The sequence below is a fragment of the Carlito syrichta genome, unplaced genomic scaffold (assembly GCF_000164805.1).
Source record: "Carlito syrichta isolate Samal-C Ts95f unplaced genomic scaffold, Tarsius_syrichta-2.0.1 Scaffold315170, whole genome shotgun sequence".
Lineage (NCBI taxonomy): Eukaryota > Metazoa > Chordata > Mammalia > Primates > Tarsiidae > Carlito > Carlito syrichta.
The window spans coordinates 142,346-166,795 of NW_007259266.1; the positions used below are offsets into that span (position 1 = coordinate 142,346).

The window sequence follows — 24,450 nt, forward strand, 5'->3', positions numbered from 1 at the left end:
ATTATTTGTTAAAGTTAGTGAATGCTTTTTTTATTTTGTAGATTAAAATTATAGTCAAATGTCAGTTCCTTCTGGATTTTTTCTGATTTTTTAAATACAAATAATTGACAGCATTTTATAACTAAATAATATAAGACAAAATAGTGAAATCAAAATAATTTTTTAAAGAAAAACAAAACTCTACCCATCTCTGAAATCAAACGAAGCAACCTAGGTTAATAAACTACACGGTGTTTTCTAAGAGCAGAGCGATGGCCACATCACGTAAATCAAATGGATCCATTTGGCAGTAGGAGTGGAGCAGAATCATTGACATAAGGGTGGAAAGTACTGGCATATTCAGGAACAAAAGCTAAACCAGTGCAGTCATGGGTGCATCAGGACCCATGGGTTACGTCCATGTGTACCGAAATCAACAATGGTGTTCGAAGCTACAGAAAAGGTAAATATATTCTAAAATCAGCATGACACCATTGGCAAGTAAACAAGATTGCACTTGAATGAAATTCCTCTGTGACTGGATTTTCTTAGACAGCCTGACCACAGGTCTGCCACTGCCACTCGTGTTTGGGTTTGGCACTGGGAGTCCCAAACAACAAAGCAGGTGAAATTTCTCAAGTATACACTTCTAATAAATCATTCTGCCAGTGAGACAGTAACATTTACATATCACCCTTCTAATTCCTAATCGCTTAATCAGTTGCAAGACCAAATTATATGTTACTGAAGGCAATAAATACATAAGCGTGTAAACAATATCACAATGGGCCATTGTATTGTCAAGCTTACCCCACTTAAACATGCTATTTTTACTTGGATTAAAAAAAAAAAAAAACCTTTGTAATGAAGTTTTATGAAGGCCCTAATCAAGCAAAACTCATCAACACAATATTTTGTTCAGGAGTACATACTATTAAAAATGGAGGGAATGGGTGGCTCAGCTTGTGATTCCAGCATTTTTGGAGGCCGAGGCGAGTGGATTGCCCGAGCTCGCAGGTTCGAGACCAGCCCTAGCAACTCGGCGATAGCTCGTCTCTACAATAAATCAAAAATTAACCAGACGTGTTAGCGCATGCCTGTAGTTCTGGCTACTTGGAAGGCTGAGGCAAAAGGATCGCCGGAGTCAAGCAGGTCGACACTGAGGTGGCTGTGAGCGTGCCACTGCACTCCAGCCTGGGCAACAGAGCGAGACTCTATCTCAAAAAAAAAGGAAGGAATGATAAACAAAATTCAGGATAGCAGTTACTTCTAGGGAGGAGGCAAAATTTTGGGTTGGGAAAGGGACATGATAAGGGTAGCAACAGTAGAGGTCAAATGAATTTCATAATCAGCCTCAATAACTTATGCATATATCACACATACTATTTTATGTTTATTATTTATTCCATGATTAACAAAAAAATTCCTCTCTTGCTTAGAATATAGGTTGCTTGATGAAACAGAGCTAGCAAGCTTGGCTTATGCAGAAAGGGTACCTATATTAATTGTTAGTTAGAAAACTCCTTGGAAAGTGCTTTGATCTTTGCAATATTTCTGGCTGAAAAACTTATGAAGCTTTCTGCAGTAGTAGCAGCAAATAAAAAGAACCGCTTATATTTACCAGTTTTTAGTCAAAAACAAATATGGCCATTTTTGGTGGAACCAAAAAAATAATATGTGATTACTGCCCTAAATGCTAAGCAAAAACCGCTGGATTTTTTAAAATCAACAACTCTTCACTGAAATTTCTCCAAGATCTGAAGCTAGTTAAAAATTTTTAAATTATATTGTTCTCTGATGTCTTAAACAAAGGAATATTCACTGATCATTTTCATCATGTAATGAGTATAGTAGCTGCCCAGATAGATTGAAATTTTCAAGAGCCAGATACAGTTGCCAAATGAGTTGCATTTTTAGTATAGTTCAAATAAATAAGGTGTCCACGGGGGAAAATGCACAGAAGAAGCTAGCAGAAATCCAATTAATCCATAAATACAATGCACCCTGGAATTGTACAGCACAGTAGTTTTGGATGGTGGTGGTATTTATTTAGATAGAGAACAGTGGGGTAGAAAGAGGTTTGGAAGGTTAAATCAAGAAATATTTTTAAACATAAGTTTGAAAAGCCGATGGTTAGGAATATACAGTTCAGGAGAACCTGGGGCTCAAGATATAAGTTTGGGGGAAACATTATCACATAGAGTATATTTAAAGCCATGTTGCCAGGGGAGCTCCCCAAAGCAGTGACTGTAGACTATAAAGGGAAGATGGTCTAGCACTGCTTTCTGGGGAATTCAACACTGAAAGGCTAGGGAGAGGAAGAGAAACCAGCAAGGGAGACTAAGAAGAAACAGGAAATAGCCAGAAGGCCAGGAGAGAGTCATTTCCCAGAAGCCAAATTTCAAGGAAATGCTTCAAGAAAATGATGGACTAGGCCAAACATTCCTGAGCATTTAAGCTTAAATAAAGACTCAGAATTGACCACTGTATTTGTTGATATCGTGGTCTTTGATGACCTTGATTAGCGCTCTTTCAAGGAGTAGTGTGTGTGTAAGAGAGAATGGAGGATGAGGAAACAGAAACCAGATGCATAGACTTCTTTCAAGGAGTTCTGTTGAAAATAGAACCAGAGAAATAGGGTGGCACTAAAATATTTAAGAAAAAGACAAACTTTATTTTATCTTGTTTAAGATGAGAGATAGCATATTATGTTTGTAGATGGATGGAAATGAACCAGTTGAAATGGAAAATTGTATAATACAGGAGGGAGGAAAGATACTATGAGTAGCAGAAAGCTCGAGCAAGCAAGAGGTTATGGATTCCAGTGTGTGCATGGGTGCACTGTCTTTAGAAGTAGAGGCAAGACAATTCATTTGTCATAACAGGAGACAGAGTGGGGTACAGTTGCAGATGAAGGGAGTTTGAGAAATGTGACGGTGGGAGAATATAGAAGCCTCTTCGGATAGCTTTTGTTCTCTTACATTGAAACAAGCAGCAAGGTCATTGTGGTCTTTGGCTAATATGAAGATTGTTCTCTGAGTGAGATGATCAGGGAGGCATGCCCAAGATTTGAGGATAGAGGAATACAGGTGAAAGATGCACTATGAGAACAGGAGATGAAACTGACTAGACTAGTACAAGGTTGGTCATTTCAGCACAGAGGGCCCACTGGATACGAGTGGTTATAAATATCAAGCAAGACCAAACAGCAGCTTCTGTGATTTTCTTTAATTGTGCTCATCTGCTTGGGTGAAGGCATGAGTAGGCAAGTATTTTCCAGGTAAATAAGATTGAAGGTAAAACACATTGTGGTGAAGGTATGCTAGGGTGTGCTTATAAGGCTGGAGCATGCAATCTAAGCCAACACTGAGAAAAAAATGAGGAAATGAGAGGCTGTGGGACTGGGAAAGGGGGTAAGTTCTAATTGTTTTTGCTATAGCAGAATATCTCTGAGAAATTCTTCCACTATAAAATATAGGAGCAAGCCTCACTTCAGCAAAAAACAAGAGAGGAGACATCTGACAGGCACTTGTCTAGAAAAAAATCTCACTTTTCCTTTACAATGTAGATTTTCTGGTTCAGTGCTGCTTCCTTCCTATTTGTGCCTAGGGTCACTAATGGCAATTTTAAAAATACCAAATTAGGACATATCCTAATGGCTTTCTGTGGCAAACAGAAATTGATTCAGATATGTTTATTACAATCAAGCTATGAGTTTAATTAGTGTAATATATGGAAAAATTTATTAGAAAAAAATGTAAAATTATAATGCAAGCTTGCCCTCCAGTAAAAGTATAATGTAGAAATGAAACAATTGCATTTTTTTTAGGAGACAAGATCTCACTCTGTGGCTCAGGCTGGAGTGCAATGGCTCAGTCACAGCTCACTGCAGCCCCAACCCCCTGAACTCAAGCAATTCTTCCACCCCAGTCTCCCGAGTAGTTAGGACCACAGCCACATGCCACCAATCTGACCAATTATTTTTATTTTTGCAAAAACGAGGTCTGACTTTGTTGCCCAGGCTGGTTTTAAACTCCTGGCTTCAAGCAGTCCTCTTGCTTTGGGCTCCCTAAGTGCTGGGATTACAGGTGTGAGCCACCATACCCCACCAGCAATTGCAAGTATAAGGGGGGGATTCCAAAAAACCCAGTACTATCTTTTTGGAGGGTGGATCTCTTATAGTACAGGTTTCCTTTGTGAGGTAAGTGTCCTAGGAACCCACTGTCTTTTATCTGGAAGTTTTCAGAAGGTTACATAACAATTTGCAGAAAAAAACCTCCTAAGTTGTAGTAAACAGGTGACTTCCACCATGACAATGCACCTGCCTACACCAGAAGAGTGTTCAGAAGTTTTTGACCAAACAGCATGACCCTCATGCCCTACCCTCCCTATTCACCCAATAGAGTCCCAAGTGACTTTTTTTGTTTGTTTCCCCAATAGGAAAAAAAAAACCCTTAAAGGGAAATGTTTTGCTGATGTGGAAGAGGTGAAACAAAAAACAGCAGAAGCACTAAAAGGCGTCAAAACTGATGAGTTCAAAAACTGGTTTTGAGCAGTAGAAAAAGCATCTCGATAGGTGTTTTGCATCAAACAGAGAGAACTTTGAAGGTGGCTGAAGTTTAAACATGTAAGAATCAATACACAATTTTAAAATAAACAAATCCCATTGGGGGTCCCACTCATATTACAGTATCTGTGATACCCTCCTGTTAACCTCTAACTTATATTTGACAGAGCTCCATGTCTGGATTGAAGTAGATTTTTTTCCCTCTTTTTCTTTGAAATCAGCTTTTCAAAGACAGAGGAGTCATGAGGAAACTGCTTGTCAATTATTATTTTATAGATTCTATTCCCATTGTTAGCTCCCAAGGCTAAGTCTATCAACAGTGACTATAAAACAGTATTCTTCATCTTCTCTTTTTCATTCTGTTACTTAAGATCACAATTTAAAGGCAAGAAGGGAAACAGTCTGGTAAGGTCTTTAACATAACTTAGTCATTCTCATGGTAGATAGGCATAAATGAGACTGGAATTTACCTTTGAAATAATAAAAGCATACTAAAAGTTTAGAAGAGATATTTAGCCAATTTAAGCCAAGCAAATTTATATTCATTCCTGAAAACAGCAATGAAAGCAGCAAAAGTCCATATTTAGATTAGTAGTTTCAGGTGCTAATTAACAAATAATTCTTAAGTACTCATTAAAGTAGTATCTCTGCTAAGAAATATTTGTTCACATTAGTTCTCTGTAACTTTAATCAGGAAAACAGCATTTAAAAATAGTTATAACTAAAACCTCACTAATTCAACTTGATTTGATTTTTTTACCAATAGTCTACATTAGTGACATTTTAGTTTTTAGTTGTACCACAAACAAACTTGTAACCTAAAAAAAAATAACAAATTTATTAGACAACTCTATAATCAATCAGTTTCACAGACAACACAAGCTACACACCATTTCTACTTCATTATCAAATTTTACATTTTAATTCCTCTCTTGGCTTGTTCAATAAAAAGGCAGTAATAAGAAATAGAATGAAAAAACAGGATGAGGTACACGGGCAGTATTTTCTGATGCCTTACATTACTGATAATGCATTTCAATTATCTTAACTCCTAAAGGTAACTTAGCTAAGTATAAAATTTTTAAATTACATCATTTTCTTCTCAAAATTCTGTAGGTGCTGTTCTGTTACTTTCCTGACTCAGAGTCTAAATAATACATACTAAATTTAGATGACTTAAAGAATTGTAATACTGCTCTTTAGTGGGTAACTTGGAGTGTTCTTTGTGTTTTTTTCATGCATGGGTACTTGTATGACCACTAATAACAATTTTAAAGCACAAACTTTGCCAGGATGAGTCCAGGTGTGTGCCATTTCTTATTTATTTTACCTGAGAGATAATGAACCTTTCAATCCATATTTAGTAAGTCCCCTATATACTAATCTTTAATTTGCAAACTTTCAAAGACATGGAGCATATGTTCGTACATCCATAAGTTAGTTCACGTCTGACATCCATTGTCAGGTGTGTGCATCCTCTCCATGCAGTTTTGCTTTTGTGCACTTTGCTGTATAGTACAGTATAGAGTACAGCATCACAGTATCTTTATTTCAAACCCATGATGTCCAGAAGCAAGCAGAAAAGCAGCGGTGATGTAGCTGGTACTGCTAAGAAGCAGCAAATGATAACCGTGTACTGTACTTTTCAAGGTATTGTACTGTAAGGTTCAAAATGTTTTCTTTTTTTGTATGTTTGTTTTTGATGTAGTATTTTGTGTTTGTTTTTTATGTAGTATTTGTGCCAAAAGTTTTATAAACCTATTACAGTACAGCACTATATAGTCAGTTGTGTTAGCTGGGTACCTAGACTAACTTTGTTGGACTTACAAACATCCTCTTGGAATGGAACTCATTTGTATGTAGGGGACTTACTGTATTCTGGTCTTTTTTTTTTTGTCCCCAACAATAGGCACTTCATCAATTTTGTTTTGATTTTTTTTGTTGCTGTAGTTTATTTTTTTCAGGAGCAATCAATAATTACTACTGAATTTCATTCTCTTTACCTGACAGTTTATCTGTCATTATTTTATTTTTCCTCCTCTTCTGAATTCTAAAAGAATTTTCTTAGCTTGTTCTCCTCCACATTAACCTGATTCTCCACAGTATCAATTTTACTTTTTACTGGCCCGTTGTGGATTTTACCTTTGATGTTGCATTTTTAGTCTTGCAAATAACCTTATCTCATTCACCTCCCTTTTCACATCATCTTGTTAACTTTTCATTTCTCTACTCTCAATTTATAAACTGAGCTCTGTTTCATTGTGGCCATGTCCTTGTTCACTATAGTGAGGAATCTGAATAGTTTCCCCCCAAAAGTTTGTTTCTTATCGTAAATAATTTTTATTGATATTTTCCTCTTATGAGTTTTCAGAATGATATCCATTTCCTTTTTCCTGAAGTTTTCAAGGGTGGCATAAAGTTATTGTTTTTTGTTTGTTTGTTTCATTTACTTAACCTGGACCAATTTTTTTTTTTGTCTAATGCTGGTATTTTTCAACAGATAGGATATGAAGATTGACCTTGAGGGGGGTCACCTTTTTACCTAGGTGCTGTTCTAGTCCCAGGTCTATGGTTGAAAATGTTTATTTGTACAATTCTAGTTAAATGTAGTAGAGTAGTATTTTGTGGGTTTCCATGTAATGAACATCTATCGAGAAGGCATTTTCTCCTATTCATGGGCTAGTTCCGTCACTCTGAAACTTTGGAGTACATAAAAAAGAAATCACAAATCTCAGAGTAGGGGTGCTGCTAACTCTTCCTATTAGCAACAGTCCACAACACTATATTTGTGTATATCATACTTCCCAGGATGCAATGCACTACTGTTAGTCTTTTTCCTACTTCCTTCCTACCCACTTGTTTTCTGGGTTTTAGTCACCAATCAGGCAGCACATTTGCTGCCTCCCACATTGCTCCCCTGAAATAAAAATAAGTTTTTCCAGATATTTTATCTCTGAATCAGACAAGAAAAAGCTTATGACCACCATTTCAGATTTCGACCAGCAGACATGGGGAGAGTTATCAATCACATGGAGGCATACTTCATTTCATTGTGCTTCACAGTTAATGCAGACTTTCACAAACTGAAGGTTTTGTGGTAGCCATGCATCAAGCAAGTCTATCAATGCCATTTTTTTCTAACATGACATGCTTACTTTCTGACTCTATGTCACATTTCTGGTAATTTTTGCAATATTTCAAACTTTTTCATTATTATTATATCTGTTATGGTGATCTGCAATCAGTGATCTTTGATTTTACTATTGTAATTGTTTTGGGGTGCCACTAATGGCACCCACAAGTTGGTAAACTTAGTGGTAAACAACTATGTGTGTTCTGACTGCTCTACTAACTGGCTGTTGCCCCATTTTTCTTCTTTTCCTTGAGCCTCCTCATTCCATGACACACAACCATAATGGAATTAGGCCAATCAATAACCCTACAATGGTCTGTAAGTGTTCAAGTGAAAGGAAGAGTTACACATCTCTCATTTTAAATAAAAAGTTAGAAATAATTAAGCTTAGTGAGAAAGGAATGTCAAAAGCCTAGACAGGCCAAAAGTTAGGCCTCTTATACCAAACAGCCAGGTTGTGAATGCAAAGGAAAAGTTCTCGAAGAGAACTGAAAGTGCTACTCCAGTGAGCACATGAATAGTAAGAAAGCAAAACAGCCTTATTGCTCACATGGAGAAAATTTGAGTGGTCTGGATAGAAGATCCAACCAGCCACAACTTTCCCTTAAACAAAGGCTCATCCAGAGCAAGGACCTAATTGTCTTCAATTCTACAAAAGTGGAAAAAGGTGAGCGAATTGCACAAGAAAAGACTAGCTAGCAGAGGCGGGTTCATGAGATGGAAAGAAAGAAACCCTCTCCAGAATATAAAAGTGCAAGGTGAAGCAGCAAGTGCTGATAGATAAGCTACAGCAATTTATCCAGAAGATCTAGCTAAGATCATTGATAAGGGTAGCTACACTAAACAGTTTTTTAATGTAGATGAAACAGCCTTCTATTGGAAGAAGATGCCATTTAGGACTTTCATAGCTAGAGAAGAGAAGTCAATGTCTGCCTTCAAAGCTTTAAAGGACAGGCTGATGCTCTTCTTAAGGGCTAATTGTGGCTGGTGACTTGCAGTAGAAGCCAGTGCTTATTTACTATTCTGAAAATCCTAGGGCCCTTTAAAATTATACTAAATCTCCTCTGCCTTCTACAAATGGAAAGGCAAAGTGTGGATGACAGCACACCTGTTTACTAAATATTTTAAGAAACCTACTGCTCAGGGGAAAAAAAAGCCTCCTTTCAAAATATGACTGCCCTTTGACAATACACCTAGTCATCCATCATAATTCATAGGAGGAGGTCAAAATATCAATATTAGTAGGAGTTTGGAAGTAGTTATTTCCAACACTCATGGACCATTTTGAGGAGTTCAAGACTTCAGTGGAGGAAGTGTAACTGTGGATGTGATGGAAATAGCAAGAGAGCTGGAATTAAAAGTGGAGCCTGAAGATGTGACTGAATTGCTTCAGTCTCATGATTAAACTTGCATAATGAGGATTTGCTTCTTACAGATGAGCAAGAAAAGTGATTTCTTGTGATATAATCTACTCCTGGTGAAGATGCTGTGCACATTGTTGAAATGACAGCAAAAAAATTAGAATATTACATAAACTTAGTTGATAACGAAGTGGCAGGGTTTGAGAGGTCCAATTTTGAAAGATGTTCTACTGTGGGTAACATGCTATCAAATGCATTGAATGCTACAGAGAAATATTTAGTGAAAGGAAGAGTCAATCAATGTGGCAAACTTCATTGTTGTCTTATTTTTTAAAATTGTTGCAATCACTCCAAGCTTCAGCAATCACCATGCTAATCAGTCAGCAGCCAGCAAGACCCTCTACCAGTTAAAAGATTAGGACTCGCTGTTTTTAGCCATGAAGTATTTTTAAATTAAGGTATGTACACTATTTTAAACATAATGCACACTTATTAGACTACAGCATAATATAAACATAACTTGTATATGCACTGGGAAACCAAAAAATTCATGTGATTTACTTTATTGTGATATTTTCTTTATTGCTGTTGTCTGGAACAGAACCTACAATATCTCAAAAGTATGCCTGTATTTGAAAACAATTTCACCAGCTCCTGCTTTTTTGAGACAATTCTCTCAGATGCTGAAAACAGGTTGACTGTAAATTCTAAGTTTTACTGTGAATTTTCATACTTTCTATTCGACATAAGTGATTATACATCATACACATTTATATATCATATACATATTTTAAAAATAGCTTGCTAGCTAGTTATCTTCCCTAATTTTCAAATGATGAAACTAAGGCACAAAGTAGATGAGTACTTGTCACAGAAACAATCAGAGACTGTAAACAGGTGAGGCTGCAAACCCAAGATGTCATACTGCAGAACCTGTGCACTTAATCATTGAACTCTCTATTCTTTATGAACACTATACCTAGTTAAGCAACTAGTTCTATCCTAAAATGACCACAGTACTCTCAACTCTTCATTCTGGTCCCTGGTCATAAGCATGCATGTAACAATTAGAATAATAATAGATACCATTTATGTAGCACAGTACTTAACATGTACCCAGGCATTGGTTATACAAATAGCATACATTATCTCATTTAATCCTCACAGCAACCCTATGTTATGGATACTATTATTATTCCTGTATAAAAAATGAAACAGACAGACAAAACAGAGACATTAGGCTCCATAGGGAAGGTAATAAATTTATCCAGAGTCAGACAGCTGGTAGATGGAAACACCAGGATTCAAACTCAGTCTGAGTCCTGATTCCAAGAGCTTACCTCCTATACTAGAGTGCCTAATTCATATATAACATGATAGATATTAGTAGATTTATATGTTGTATTTTCCTCTCCAATAAATCGATAATATATTTTGCTAAGGAATCACTTGTTAAGAATTACCAAGTGATTCTTTAGCAAAATATATTATCGATTTATTGGAGAGTTAAATACAACATATATATGTGGGAAAATATCCTCTTTTAAAATATTATATTTTATGTCAGGTCAGATTATTTCTGTATCAGTACAAGACCTGGAAGAGAAAAGACATGGTGCACCCAATGAATGAATATATATGTTCATTCTACATATACATCATACACATTCTACAACTACATCAAAGTATTTATAAATAAATATCTTGCAAAACGGACATGTATCTTCATCATATACAATTAATTGCAAATTAGCCAGAGTCTTCTGAACATAATTGTGGTAGGAAATTTCATTCAACGTTTCCTGAACTTACTTTGGTAGATCTTTGCACACTGCCCAAAGAGTCATTCTTACCCTTGACTTCTGGTAGGGTTTAATCAACAAGACATACCGGCAGGAAACTGAACAGAGAAAGGTTCTTGGTTTTGCTCACTCACCCCCTGCCCATTGGATGAACACCACAGGTCACTGTTCCAGGCCTAGCAGTGGTAACCAATCCTCAGCTACCAGCCTATAGGTTTTATGCAGCATTTTGTGATCTCTACACCCTGTCCACACTTGTAAATGTTCAAATTACCTTTGGGTGCACCATGTCTCTTCTCTTCCAGGTCTTGCACTGATACAGAAATAATCTGACCCAGCACAGGATATAACATAATATTTTAAAAGAGGATATTTTCCCATTCTATATGGATTCTTAATGTCCAAGTCATTTTTTTAAATAGGAGGCACATATAAGTATATGAACAAAGAAAAAGATGTATAGTGTTATAGCAAATACACTTTCCTCCTCATGTTGAGGAGCCAACTCTTCCAATCAGACCTGATAAATCACTCATGACTAATCTAATGCACACATTTAGTGCAAGATGGATGGAATGCATGAGCAGACCCGTGATTCCTGTACACAGAAAGTCATCCCTGCTCTTTTCAGCCATGTCAATTCTATCCTACTTAGGATGTTCTAGGCCCCTGAAGATTTATGTCTGGCTCAAGCATTTATGAGCCCAAATCAAATGTGCCTAACACCACTGAGTTTTATACACAACAAGTCAAAGACAGCTAGTCGCTTACATTTATGAGATATATGGTAAAAGATCTGCAATTAATCTACTGGAAGGAAAATTGTGAGGTTCAAGCAACTTGAGTGATCGTTGGCATTACTTTTCTATATAATCTTTCCCATTCTACAGTGTTAGCAGTAACATAGGGAAGCCAGTACTCCAAGTATTAAAGGGAGTGTAAAAAATTGATTTAAAGTTAAGATGGTCTCTTGAAAACTTTAGTATACCAATTCTGCTTCCAAGAATTTATCCTAATAATCATAGATATGTGAAAGATTTATTTATTCATATATTTACTAAGACAATCAATATAAAAATGCATATGAAGGAATATGCAGTCATTAAAAATGATGTTATGGAAGAATGTCAAATGGCACGGGAAATGTTTATAAAGTTGTTTAAGTAGAAAAAAACAGGTATTAAAACCATATGTAGGTCACTTTTGGTGCCAGACCAAATGCAGTAAGCTGACTACAGCCTATCATCCCGCTGATTACAACAAACAACTCTGGAAAGAGTACACAAAACAGGTTTTGAAGAATACACAATGTCAGGTGCATTGGAAACTAAAGTGAAAATGAATAAGGACCCACAGGGGTGAGGCTTGTGAATTTGTATTCTCCTTTTTTCTCCCAGATTTGGCCCAAGTGTGGGTTGAATCCTGGAACTGTGCAGCAAGCACTGACAGCAAAAACTCTAGAAGTCCCTTCTTTCCAGGCAAAGCTTGGCAAGAATGTAGAGACTCAGGAACTCTTGTACACTGTTGGTGGGAATGCAGATTGGAACAGCTATTATGGCAAACAGTTTGAACATTTCTAAAAAAGTAAAAAATGGAACTACCATATTACCCAACAGTCCCTTTTCTGGGCATATACCCAAAGAAAAGAAATCACCATCTTGATAAATGATTTGCACTCCCATTATTCTTGAAATTCTGGGTTCAAGTGATCCTCCCAACTCAGTCTCCCAAAGTGTTACAGGCATCAGCTACTGCACCCGGCCATAAACTCCCATTTTCATTGCAGCATCATTCATATTAGCCAAGAGAGAGAAACAACCTAAGTGTCTGTCAGTGGATGAAAGAATACAAAAACTATGATATATTATATGCAGTGGTATATTATTCAGCCCTACAAAAGAACAAGACCTTGCGATTTGCTACAACATGGCTGAGACTAGAGGACATTGTACTAAGTAAAATAAGTCAGACACAGAAAAAAATACTGCACAATCTCACTTACATACGGAATTTATCTTTCTATTTATTTATTTATTTGATTCGGAGTCTCACACTGTCGCCCAGGCTCTAGTGCAGTGGCACGCTCCTAGCCACCACAGCCTCTACCTGCTGGGCTCAGGTGATCCTTCTGCCTCAGCCTTCCAAGTAGCCGGAACTACAAGTACATGCCCCTATGCCTAGCTAAGTTTTTGATTTATTGCAGAGGTGAGGTCTCGCCAAGTTGCCCAGGATGGTCTCGAACTTGTGGGCTCAGGCAATCTTCTCACCTCGTCCTCCCATAGTGCTGGGATTATAGGCGTGAGCCATTGTGTCCAGCATTACATATGGAATTTTAAAAAATCAAATATATAGAAATAGAAAACAAAGTAGTAGTGGAAAGGGGAGGAGGAAATGGGGAGCTGTAGATCAGAGGAAACAATGTAGCAGAAATGTAGGATAAACAAGTCTAGAACCCTAATGTACAACATGAAGACTACAGGTAATAAAGTCGTATTGTATTTAGGATTCATGCTAAATTAGTACATTTTAGTGACTCTTGACATAAAACAAAATAACGGCTAACTATGTGAGATAATGGGTATGTTAATTTGTCTCATTATAAATAACCTTTTCACTATCTATGTGTATCCCATAACACCACATTGTAGAACTCAAATATGCACAATAAAATTTATTTTTAAGAAAAATTGGGGGAAAAATCAATAAACCCATAAGAACATACCATTAGATAGAGTTGAAGCATATGATAAAATTCAACATCCATTTTTTTTAACCTCTCAGCAAACTAGGAATAGAAGAAAACTTATTCAAACTGATAAAGGGCAGGTACAAAAAAAATCTATACTTACATCATACTTCATTGCAAAAGACTAAGCATTTTTGTCCTAAGAAAGGAACAAGGTAATGATATCTGCTTTCACCACTGCTTTTCAAAATCTTACTGGAAGTCTTAACCAATGCAGTAAACCATTAAAAAGAAATAAAGCCTATGCAGGCTGAAAAGAAAAAATAAAAATATCTGTAATAACTGAAGATATGATTGTCTTCTGTTAAAAAAGAAAATTCCATGGAATCTACAAAAAAGTTTCTAGAACTAATTGAGCAATATTAGCAAAGTCATAGCATATAAAGTTAATGTGCACAAACAAAATACATTTCTATATATTAACAATAAACAACCAGAAAGTAAAATTTTAACAAAACAGTACTAATTTGTTTCAATAAAGAATATATAGACAGATGGCAAGTAAGCATAGGAAAATATATTCAACATCATTAACCATTTAACCCTACAAATTAAAACCACAATGAGACATCACTGCACACCAGTCAAAATGGCTAAAATAAAAAATACTGACAACATCAAATAACTGGCCAGAATTAGGATCAATTTTATCACTTGTGAATTTCTGATGGAGATGAAAAATGGTATAGCCACCTTGGTAGCTTCTTTTATTTATTTATTTATTTATTTATTATTTGAGTTGGCGTCTTACTCTGTCGCCCAGGTTGGAGTGCAGTGGTTGCTCCCGGCCACTGCAGTCTCCACCTGCTGGGCTCCGGCGATCCTGCCGCCTCAGCCTTTCAAGTGGCAGGAACTACAGGCGCGTGCTACCATGCCTGGCTAATTTTTGATTTATTGTAGAGATGAGGTCTCATCAAGTTGCCCAGGTGGATCTTGAACCCACGGGCTCAGGCAATCCACTCACCTCAGCCTCCCAAAGCGCGGGATCACAGGCTGAGCCACGGAGCCTGGCTTCGTAGCTTCTTTTAAAACTAGAATTGCAACTATCATAGAATCCAGCATTTATCCTCTTGAATATTTACACCAGAGGAAAAAAAAACTTAGGATCACACAAGAACCAGCACATGAATATTCACAACAACTTTATTTATAATAATCCGAAGCCAGAAACAATCCAGATATGCTGTAACAGGTAAATGGTTAAACAAACTATTGGTTCATTTGTACCATGAAATACTACTCTGCAACAAAAAAGAACAAACTACATGTGACACCTTGGATGATTCTCCAGGAAATTATTCGGAGTGAAAAAAGGCAATCACCAAAAGTCACATACATATGATTCTATTTATATAATATTCTTGAAATGTTTTCTCTATCTAAATCATAGATAGAGAAAACAAATTAATGGTTGCCAGAGCTCAAAGATGGGTCAGAGGGAGAAGGCAGGTATGGCCACAAAAGGACTATGTGAGGGATACTTGTAGCGATAAAAAGGTTCTATATCTTGACTGTCTCAATATCAATAAACTGTTTGTGATATTGTCCTATAGTTTTGCAAAATGTACCTAACTGCTTGGAGAAACTAGGTAAAGCCTACACAGGATTTCTTTGTATCTCTTACAACTGATTTGAGCCTATGGTTATCTCAATACAATGTGCATTACATATAAAAAGGGTTGCTATAGTTTGAATGTTTGTCTCCTCCAAAGCTCATGTTGAAATTTAATCCCCAATTTAACAGCATGAAGAGGTGGAGTCTTTAGGAACTGATTGAGTCATGAGGGCTCTGAAGTTAATAATGAATGGGTAAATAGATTAATGGGTCATCACAAGGGTGGGCTAGTTCTCATGAGAGTGGGTCTGTTATAAGCCAGTTTGCCTCTCTTTCATGTACCCCTCTTGCCCTATGAAGCTTTCCACAATGTTATGATGGAGCAAAGTCCGCACCAGATGCCAGCGTCATGCTCTTAGACCTCATAGCCTCCAAAATCATAAAAAAACTAAATTTATGTTCCTTATAAATTATCCAATCTGTGATATTCTGTAATAGCAATGCAAAAACAAAGATATGGGTTAATACAAGGATAATTTTTAAAGTACTCTTTCTAAGAGCACTAATAAAAATAAAATACTTAAGGATAAATATAACGTATAAGCTATATACTGACAACTACAAAACACTGATGAAAAATGGCAAATCTAAATAAATGAAACAATATATCATGTTCGTGTGTTGGAAGACTGGATAGTGTTAAGATGCCCATTTCCTCTCAACTTGTTCTATAGATTCAATGAAATCCTAATTAAAAAAATCCCAGTTGGGTTATTTGTAGGTATTAACAAGATTATTCTAAAATTTAAACAGAAAGGGAAAGTCATTAGAGTAGCCTGAATAAATTTTGAAAAACAAAAGTGGAGGATTCACACTGCTTGCTTTCAAGACTTACCACAAAGCTGCGATAATCAATAGATTGTGGTATTTGTGAACAGACACATCAGTAGAAATGAATAGAAAGTCCAGAAATAGACTCACAAACATAGTCAACTGATTTTTGACAAATGTGCAAAGGCAATTCAATGGCGAAAGGATAATTTTTTCAAGACTTGGTGCTAAAATGATTGCACAACATATACAAAAAGAAGATCATAGACCAAAATGTACAATGTAAAACCTAAAACTATAATGCCTATAGAAGAAAACATAAGAGAAAATCTTTGTGACCCTGCATTAGGCAGAGTTCTTGGATACAACATCAAAAACATGTTCCATAAAAGAAAAAAGTGATAAACTTTTGCTCTGCAAAAAACACTACTAAGAAAATGCAAAGATGAGCTATACACAGGGAGAAAACATTTGTAAATGCACAAGAAAAGATAATATCACTAGTCATAAAGGAAACTCACATTGAAACTACAAAAGGTACCACTACACAACTACTAGAATGCTGAAATAAAATAACTGACAACACCACACACTGAGAACACAGCATGTGAGTTCCAGTGTGTGGAACTCTCACACATTGCTTGTGACAACGCACATTCACTCTGGAAAACAGTTTGGTAGTCTCTTATACAGTTAAACATATAGTTACCATATGACCAAGCAATCCCATTCCTAGGTACATGCCCAGTAAAAATTAAAACTGAAGTTCATACAAAAACTATGCAAATGTTTACAGCAGCCTTTCTCCTATTCACACCAAAGTGGAAGAAAAACAAAAAAACAAAAAGAAACCCAGAAGTATTTCAACATGTGAGTGCATAAATAAACTGTAGTACATCAATATCATAGAAAACTACTTGGTAACTTAATGGAATAAAGTATGGATATACACAACAACATGAATGAATCTGAAATGCATTATGCTAAATGAAAAAAAAAAAAGCCAGACTCATAGACATGCTGTATGCCATATATTTTTTTCTAGAAAAGGCAAAAGCACAGGGACAGGAACAAATATATTCTATCTTAATTCAACTACAGTTGAAAATATTCAGAAGAGAGTTTGACATAAAGAAGCAACATGAAGGAATGTGTTTAGGTGACTGTGGCTGTGGTTACACAATTCCATGCATCTGTCAAAACTTATAGAACTGTACACCAAAAATATTAAATTTTGGTGTATGTGAGTTAAAAGTAAGTTTATAAAAATATGTATACATTGAAATTTAGTACATATATGACTGAGAAGGCCAATATAAAAATACTGACATATCTCTGAGTGATATCTATAATTTAAAAATAATTTTTATAAAAAATATTTTTTCTGAAATCTGACCATATATATGCACACACATATACATATGTACCGATATGCTGTATGACAATCTACGTGTTTCTTTGTGTGCATAAAGTTCCAAAATAAATACCATCTTGAAGCACTAAAATGCTAAGATGCCAAAATTAAGGAGAATTAAGATAGAATATATTTTCTTTTCTATAGCTTCCGGTATGGTGCAAATTTTCTAAAATGATTATATATTGCTTTTGAAATTCAATTTTTAGACTGAGCATGGTGGCTCATGCCTGTAATCCCGGCACATTGGGAGGCCGAAATGAGAGGATTGTCTGAGTTCAGGGGTTGGAGATCAGCCTTGGGAACTTCAATCTCTATAATAAATGAAAAATTTAGCTGGGCATAGTGTGTGCCCCTGTAGTTCCAGTTACTTGGAAGGCTGAGGCCAAAGGATTGCCTGAGCCACAGGTCGAGGCTGTGGTGGCCATGATTGTGTCACTGCACTCCAGCCTGGGTGAGAGACTGAAACTTCGACCCCCAAAAAAAAAAGACATTCAATTTTTAAAGTGTAACAGAGCCTTACAGGTCATAAGAAGAGACTAGAGCACTGTCTGACTTTATAGAATTCCATGCTTCATCTCTTATCTTGTTCCATTCCACAGTGGATCTGACCAAGGGGTGTCTCACTTTCTAAGACATCTCTGTTCTCACTGTACTCAGAACTCCCCTGCAGGTGAGAAACGGGCTCTTTAGCAGACTAGCCACAGGCTGCACAAAATAAAGCAATGTTGTGTGGAATCCTAAGCAATAAGATTTTTCGAAGCACGCTTGGATCACATGAACATCTGATTCAAAATGGAAAACTGTACTATTGTTCACGCTTCCACAGAAACATGTGACATTTCAGAGAAACAAATGAAAAGCCTCAAGAGCAGTTACCAATTTTGTTAAATGTTATACCAGGCATGGAAGAATGGCAGGGATGGGAAAAGAAGTGACCTCAACCAGGGTCAGATGACTTTCTGTAATTTCAATAACACTTGCAACTAAGAGAGGGAATGGGTGAGTATATCACCAACTATTTCCCCCACTCTAACAAAACCAGGTCCCTATTTTATGTCTGGGCCAAAAGAAATTCTTGCAAAGAAGGTGAGGAGGATTTTATGCAAAGCATTATTCTCACAATTCTTACCCAGGGTAGGAAAAAACAATATTTAATCCTTCAAGTTTACGTGCACTTTTAGAGTCAAGTCTGAGTCTGCCAAATCAAGTTTACGTGCACTTTTAGAGTCAAGTCTGAGTCTGCCAAAGAAAAAACTTGCAGTTTCACCTTCTTTGTATAATATCCAAAAACCCCCAAACATACAAACATACAAAAACCTCCTTCTAGCTTTGTTCCCTGAGTATTCAATAAACTAGTGGCCTTCACATGGCATTGTGTGGTTCTGACTGGCAAAACTAAGTACTGTAGTTACATAATGACATACAGAATCCCTTCTCAAGATATTTGATTTCCTATTTAAAATTAAGCCATGAACTAGAATCAAGAATATGCTTTATGACAAGTATATACGTAAAAATAAGACTAACTCAAATGCAAAATTTAGTATACTTTTGCAGCTTAGTTTGCCTCTTTAACATTTTTTTAAATGTCAGAAATTCTCAGCATATCTAAAGGCAAAAATTGTATTCTCCAGGTATGCTTGACCATTTCCTGCTCTTTGAACATCCTGAGCTTTTTCACATTGAGCCCTTATTTAACCTGCTCCCTCTGTGGTTTTCTTAAATTCTTTTGCAGTTTGGGTTTAGATAACCAAAAAAAAGCACCTAGATTATATTACCTTAAACTTCTACAAAAATGCCCTCACCCAGCCAAAACACAAGACCATGCATTTGGCTTTCGTAAAACCATCATATAAGAAACATCAACTGTAAGAATATTTCTACATCTTCTACTAAAAACCAATCAAATAACCTTGAAAAGTCTGTGTCCAGAAAGAATTGTATTTTTCCTGACAAACTGTCATGCTTCCTTTATTCCAACATATGGAAAATGCAATCAAATGTTTATTAAATTTCGCCTTGGCTGCCCTGAAGATTATCTAAATTTGTTTATCAAAAACAATAACGAACCCATCTCTCACGCTTGATACATATTTTCTCTTTCATTTTCAAGCTGTAATTTTTCACATGTTTTTAATTATGCCACAGTGAAAGTTACCTTAAATATGTTTTGAAAGTAGGTAGAATTAGTACCCTAAGGCTCCTATAGTTACCCCGTGTTCAATTATAAAACAAAAAAACACATTGGCCTAGAGCTGCATTTATCAAACAAGAATATGCATAGGAATCACCTATGATCTAATTGAAATGCAGATTCTGACTTAGGAGGTCTGGGGTGGAGAGGGAGATGCCACATTTTTGACAAGTTCCCAGAGAAAGTTGGTCTTGATGGTCCTCGGCCCACACTTTGAGTTGGCAGGGCCTGCACAGTGGCATTCTGCCCACGCATGATAGAAAGTCATACAGGAGGATAATGAATATGCTCTAACCCTAAAAAATTATGAATCTCCAAATAATGTCACAAGTCAGAGCAAATGGGATAGCCAGAGTTCAGTTTCAATCTTTAAAAATCAAGAAGCCTTAGATCTGATAGCAAAATAAATTTAAGTTGTAATAACAAATATCCAGTTCACGGTTTTCAAAGTTGATTCTGATTCATTTGTTAGACATTCTACCATATACATCTGCATAAAGTTCTGGCTGCTATATTTTTAACATTTTTACGATTTTGAATATTTTGGGGGGAGACAGGACAAGAAAAGAATACTCACTAAAATTTTGGAAAGAGAAAGCTTCCACTTATTCAAACATTTACTAAACACCTACTACACTCCAAGAACTACTTTAAGACTGTGAAACAAAACTGGCCTTTTCTTTTTGTTTATGCTTTTTAAAATTCTTCTTTTTTGATTATCTTTGGAGACAGTTATGATGTAGCTTGGAGAATTCTCATTTAGCTAGTGAATAAGTGAATGCATGTGTATCATTCATCAACCGTGATATGGACTAAGAAAATATCTGAACATCAGTTAGTTTAACTTTTCTTTCTTTCCAGTTTATTTCCAGTTAAGAGTATTCCTTCTCCTGGTCTGGCATGTTATATAATGATAGTTTCTGAAACACCTCACAGTGAAGGAAAGACCTAGTTTTCCCAATGCTGTTCAGTCTTATAGAGTCTCGTATTGCCCACTGTTACACGTACGTACATGTGTTTCCTCTCCTCAAGAGAGTTTCACAGACGAAGTAGAAAAAAAAAACTCTACTTCAGTTAAAGTTAAAATTAACCAGTTATCTAAATATACATAAAGGACTAGCTGAGCCACTGCATTAATTCCACATAAGTACAAAAACGTTAAGTTTTTTCTAGGTCAAAGGCTTTGAGGCCAAGTACATTAGTTTTCTATTACTGGGGTAACCAATGACTGTAAATTTAGTGACTGAAACTACACAGATGTACTATTATACAATTCTAGAGGTCAGAAGTTCAAAACAGGCTAAAATCAGACTGTTAGCAGGGCTGTGTGCCTTCTGAGCACTCTAAGGGGAAACACCCATTTCCTTGCTCTCTCCAGCTTCTAGCAACCTCCCACATTCCTTGGCTCATGGCCTCCACCTCCATCATGAAGTCAGCATTGTTGCATCTTTCTGTGGCTCTCTTTCATAGTCATATCTTCCTCCAGTTGCCTCTTCTCTTCTGTTTTCCTCTTGTGCTTTTAAGAACTCTTGAGATTACATTGAGCCCAACCAAATAAACCATAATAATCTCCCTATTTTAAAGTTAGTTGATTAGCAACCTTAATTCCACCTGCAACCTTAATTCCCCTTTGACGTGTAACCTAACATATTCGTAGGTTCCAGGTCTTAGGATGAGGACATCTTTAGAGAACCATTATTCTGCCTATCATACCAACTCAGTGTTTCTTTTCCATTTTCTAAATTGAATTTTCCAAAAGCACTTGAGGTCTCCTACAATTTTTCAATGCTATGAAAAGAAGCAGTTGGGGAAAAACAGTTTAAGACTACTGGGAGCACAGTCGCATTTCAGCTTTTGACTATGAGCTCTGAATTTATTGGAATAACTCTCATACCCAAGAGAGATATGAATACAGTTGGAATGACCACTACCACATAACCATCTGCTCCTGGATATGTGTGGCCTGAGACTTCTGACTCACATCCTGGTAAACTGATGCCACAGAACGTGGAATCCAACTGAGACCATCCGGATAAATGACCTGAGTCTCTGAAATCCAAGTTTGCTTAGAAAAATGGCCCTTCATTAAAATTTTGAGAAGTTAAACTCTCCTCCAAAATTGCTCCCAAAAAAACCCCCTTAGAATCATTAAAATTGTACAAGTAAAAAAGTTTACTTTTTTAACATAAAAAAATGAAAAGTTAAATGGCTAAATTATAGTAGCCTAATCTTTTCATGCCATTACTGAGGATTGACAGGTTGATTGTTTTAACAGCTGTACAATGCTTAAGGTCTATGGATTCTAAATCTGTAATAATAAAAAGAATAACACTTTGCATGAATGTTTTAGGAATATGTTTTAGACATACTTTCTCACAGGACTCTTGGTTAAAGACAATTATTATATTTCAATCAGGAGCCACGGAGCAAAAAATTAGAACGATTGGCTAAAGGCCCAATGCAATATGAATCTAAATATGAAACAAAGTAAATGTTTTAAAATTGAATCTCAGTCTAAATTCTGGGATAGAAAATGAAGCATATTATGGTGATCAGTATTATTTAAAATAGGCATGTCCAATCATCCAGTGCTGAAATATAAACTGTATGACAGAATATTAAACTGACTCCACTACAGTTTCATGTCACACAAAGGTTATGAGAGATATATTGTTTCTTGTGAGCCTTTTTTTTTTTTTTGACACACAGTAAGCAGTGCCAATATGAGAAACAGGCATCTCTCTTGGGTTAGCCAATACCCTCAATTTCTACCTTTTTCACCTGCTGACCCCTCCCCCGCTCCCCAAATACAGCATCTCTGCAAGGGGATGCTGAGGGCAGTTTATAGTACCTATGGCTCCGGTACATCTCTGTACGTGTTTTAGTTTGGTACCTCTTTTTGGCAATACTCAAATGGGTCAGCTCTAAGTGAGATCTGACTTAGGAATGGGATAAAGCAGTGACCCAAAAGAAGTTTTGCACATATAGCACCTAAAAGAATTCTGAAAATCTATATGCATATTTTTAAACAACATCTAAACATCTTTAACATAATAAGTTTAAACACTTGAAAAAGGCGCGTGTTTTCTGGCATGTATATAGTAAACATGCTTTTTATACTTATCAGAACCTCAGGGCTGCAACTTTAGCTCATTCAATCTATGGAAAATGTCTGCTATATACATAATTGACAAAGACAATCCTCATTGACAAGCCAATCAACCCAATAAAATTTTCTGTCAAAACAATTCCAACTTCATTTTTCAATCAAATATGAAGATAGTGCTGGTGACAGCCATCTACCTCGTGAATGTTAAATGGAACTGACAGAAAAACAGAGCACAGATCCTTGTCACGTGCTCCTCCTTGGAGAGGAAGAAAGGCGAACAGGTAGGCATCATGCATGTTCAGAGGCAGATTAGTTTCAAGAAAGAGTTGGAAGTTGAAGACCTGAAATTTGAAACCCTTGCAACACGCTACGCCTTGGGAATTCTTGTGGGCCTATGGGTATGTATACAGTTTGGAAACCGCTGGGAAAAAGAATTTAAATTTTTCTCTGAAATATCTTATACAGTATAATGCAAATATAAGGTGTTATTTTTAACCAAAAGCCTCTGACTGTATTTTTTTTTTTTTTTTGAGGTAGCCTAAAACTCTGGAAATATCTTAAAATAGGTATCCAGTTCTCTTCGAGGGTCAACAAAATAGATTATAATCTTGCTGGTGTAATCAACCGTGTGAATAATCTTGGACCAACAGTTCTGGAGTCCCAGGAAGTGGTTCTACATTTTCTCTGAGTTCTTTATAACTTCAGTGCTATTGTTCTAACTCTCTTCCCGATAATCTATTAGTGTGTGGGTGTGACCCGTGTTAGTCACTTTTACCCTGAGATTCATAGATCTATCTCATGTCATTATTGGGTTTTATGCATGTTCTGACTTTCTGTGGGTACCCTTTTAGTGCCAGAAGTAGAAAAACTTTAAAATAATAATAAGCTGTACTTGTCAAGACTATCATATTGTGCCAAGAGAGGAGCTGCTTATGCAAACTATTGCCAAATTTTACATGGGAAGCCAGACAGGAGTGCACAGTCACAGTGAAATTGCATTTTGAAAATCTCTCTCTCCTAATGTTTCTGGGGAAATGGCTAGAAGTAAATTACTGAAAATGGGAGGAAAAAAATAGATGCAAAGACAACTTTATTAGGTGTTTTCTCTTCCTCGTGAGGAGGATTTGGGTCCTTCCAGGTGAAGCTCCAAATTACTAAACAATACCCAGTTTCCTTCCGTTGTAGCAAGTTTATCCCACGGTGGGTGCTCTAGAAAGCACCTTGAGGGCGAATGGGTCTCGGGCCATTCAGGATCAAGGTCGTCCGATGTTTTGTTAGTTGAAGAATCTTCCCGCGACACCTCTTAGAAGCAGTTCTGCGTGCCCCTCCAAATAGCCCACCTCCTGGCTGCGCCACACCTCCATTTGTCCCCCAGTTACCAGGTAACGGTGGGTGGTTCAGAAGGTGCCGCAGCAGGGGCAGCCAGGCCTTTACACGCAATCACTGGGGAAGAGGCGAGCACAGGGGTGGGTGCTGGAGGCGCGCACGCGCGCAGGTGCTCGCGCACCCACAAACACACACAGGCACGGGGTGCGGGGCGGACAGGGAGAGGGGAGGGGACGGCCTTACCAGATCAATGAACGTCAGGAATTTCCAGCTCCCTCCGTAGGTCTTATGCGAGGGCATTTCGATGGCCTTGTAGTTGCAGAGGATGGAGCAGTAGGACAGCAGGATCGCCACCCGCAGCACCTGGCAGGGGACAAGCGCCATGTTCGCGAGAGGCCTGGGAGGGCTGGACCGCGCGGAGGGCGGGCGG

General features: G+C 37.0%; 1 protein-coding gene across 2 annotated transcripts in view; it reads right to left on the reverse strand.

Moving 5' to 3' along the window:
* The window catches only part of AIG1 (androgen induced 1), a 105,824-nt gene extending 81,381 nt beyond the window's left edge, over positions 1-24,443 (reverse strand). For both annotated transcript variants that reach the window (XM_008072435.1, XM_021706131.1), the window contains exon 1: positions 24,264-24,443. In XM_008072435.1, the coding sequence (XP_008070626.1) occupies positions 24,264-24,404 (141 nt within the window). In that variant the 5' untranslated portion in view covers positions 24,405-24,443. The remainder of the gene's footprint in view (positions 1-24,263) is intronic.
* Positions 24,444-24,450: the final 7 nt, after the last annotated feature.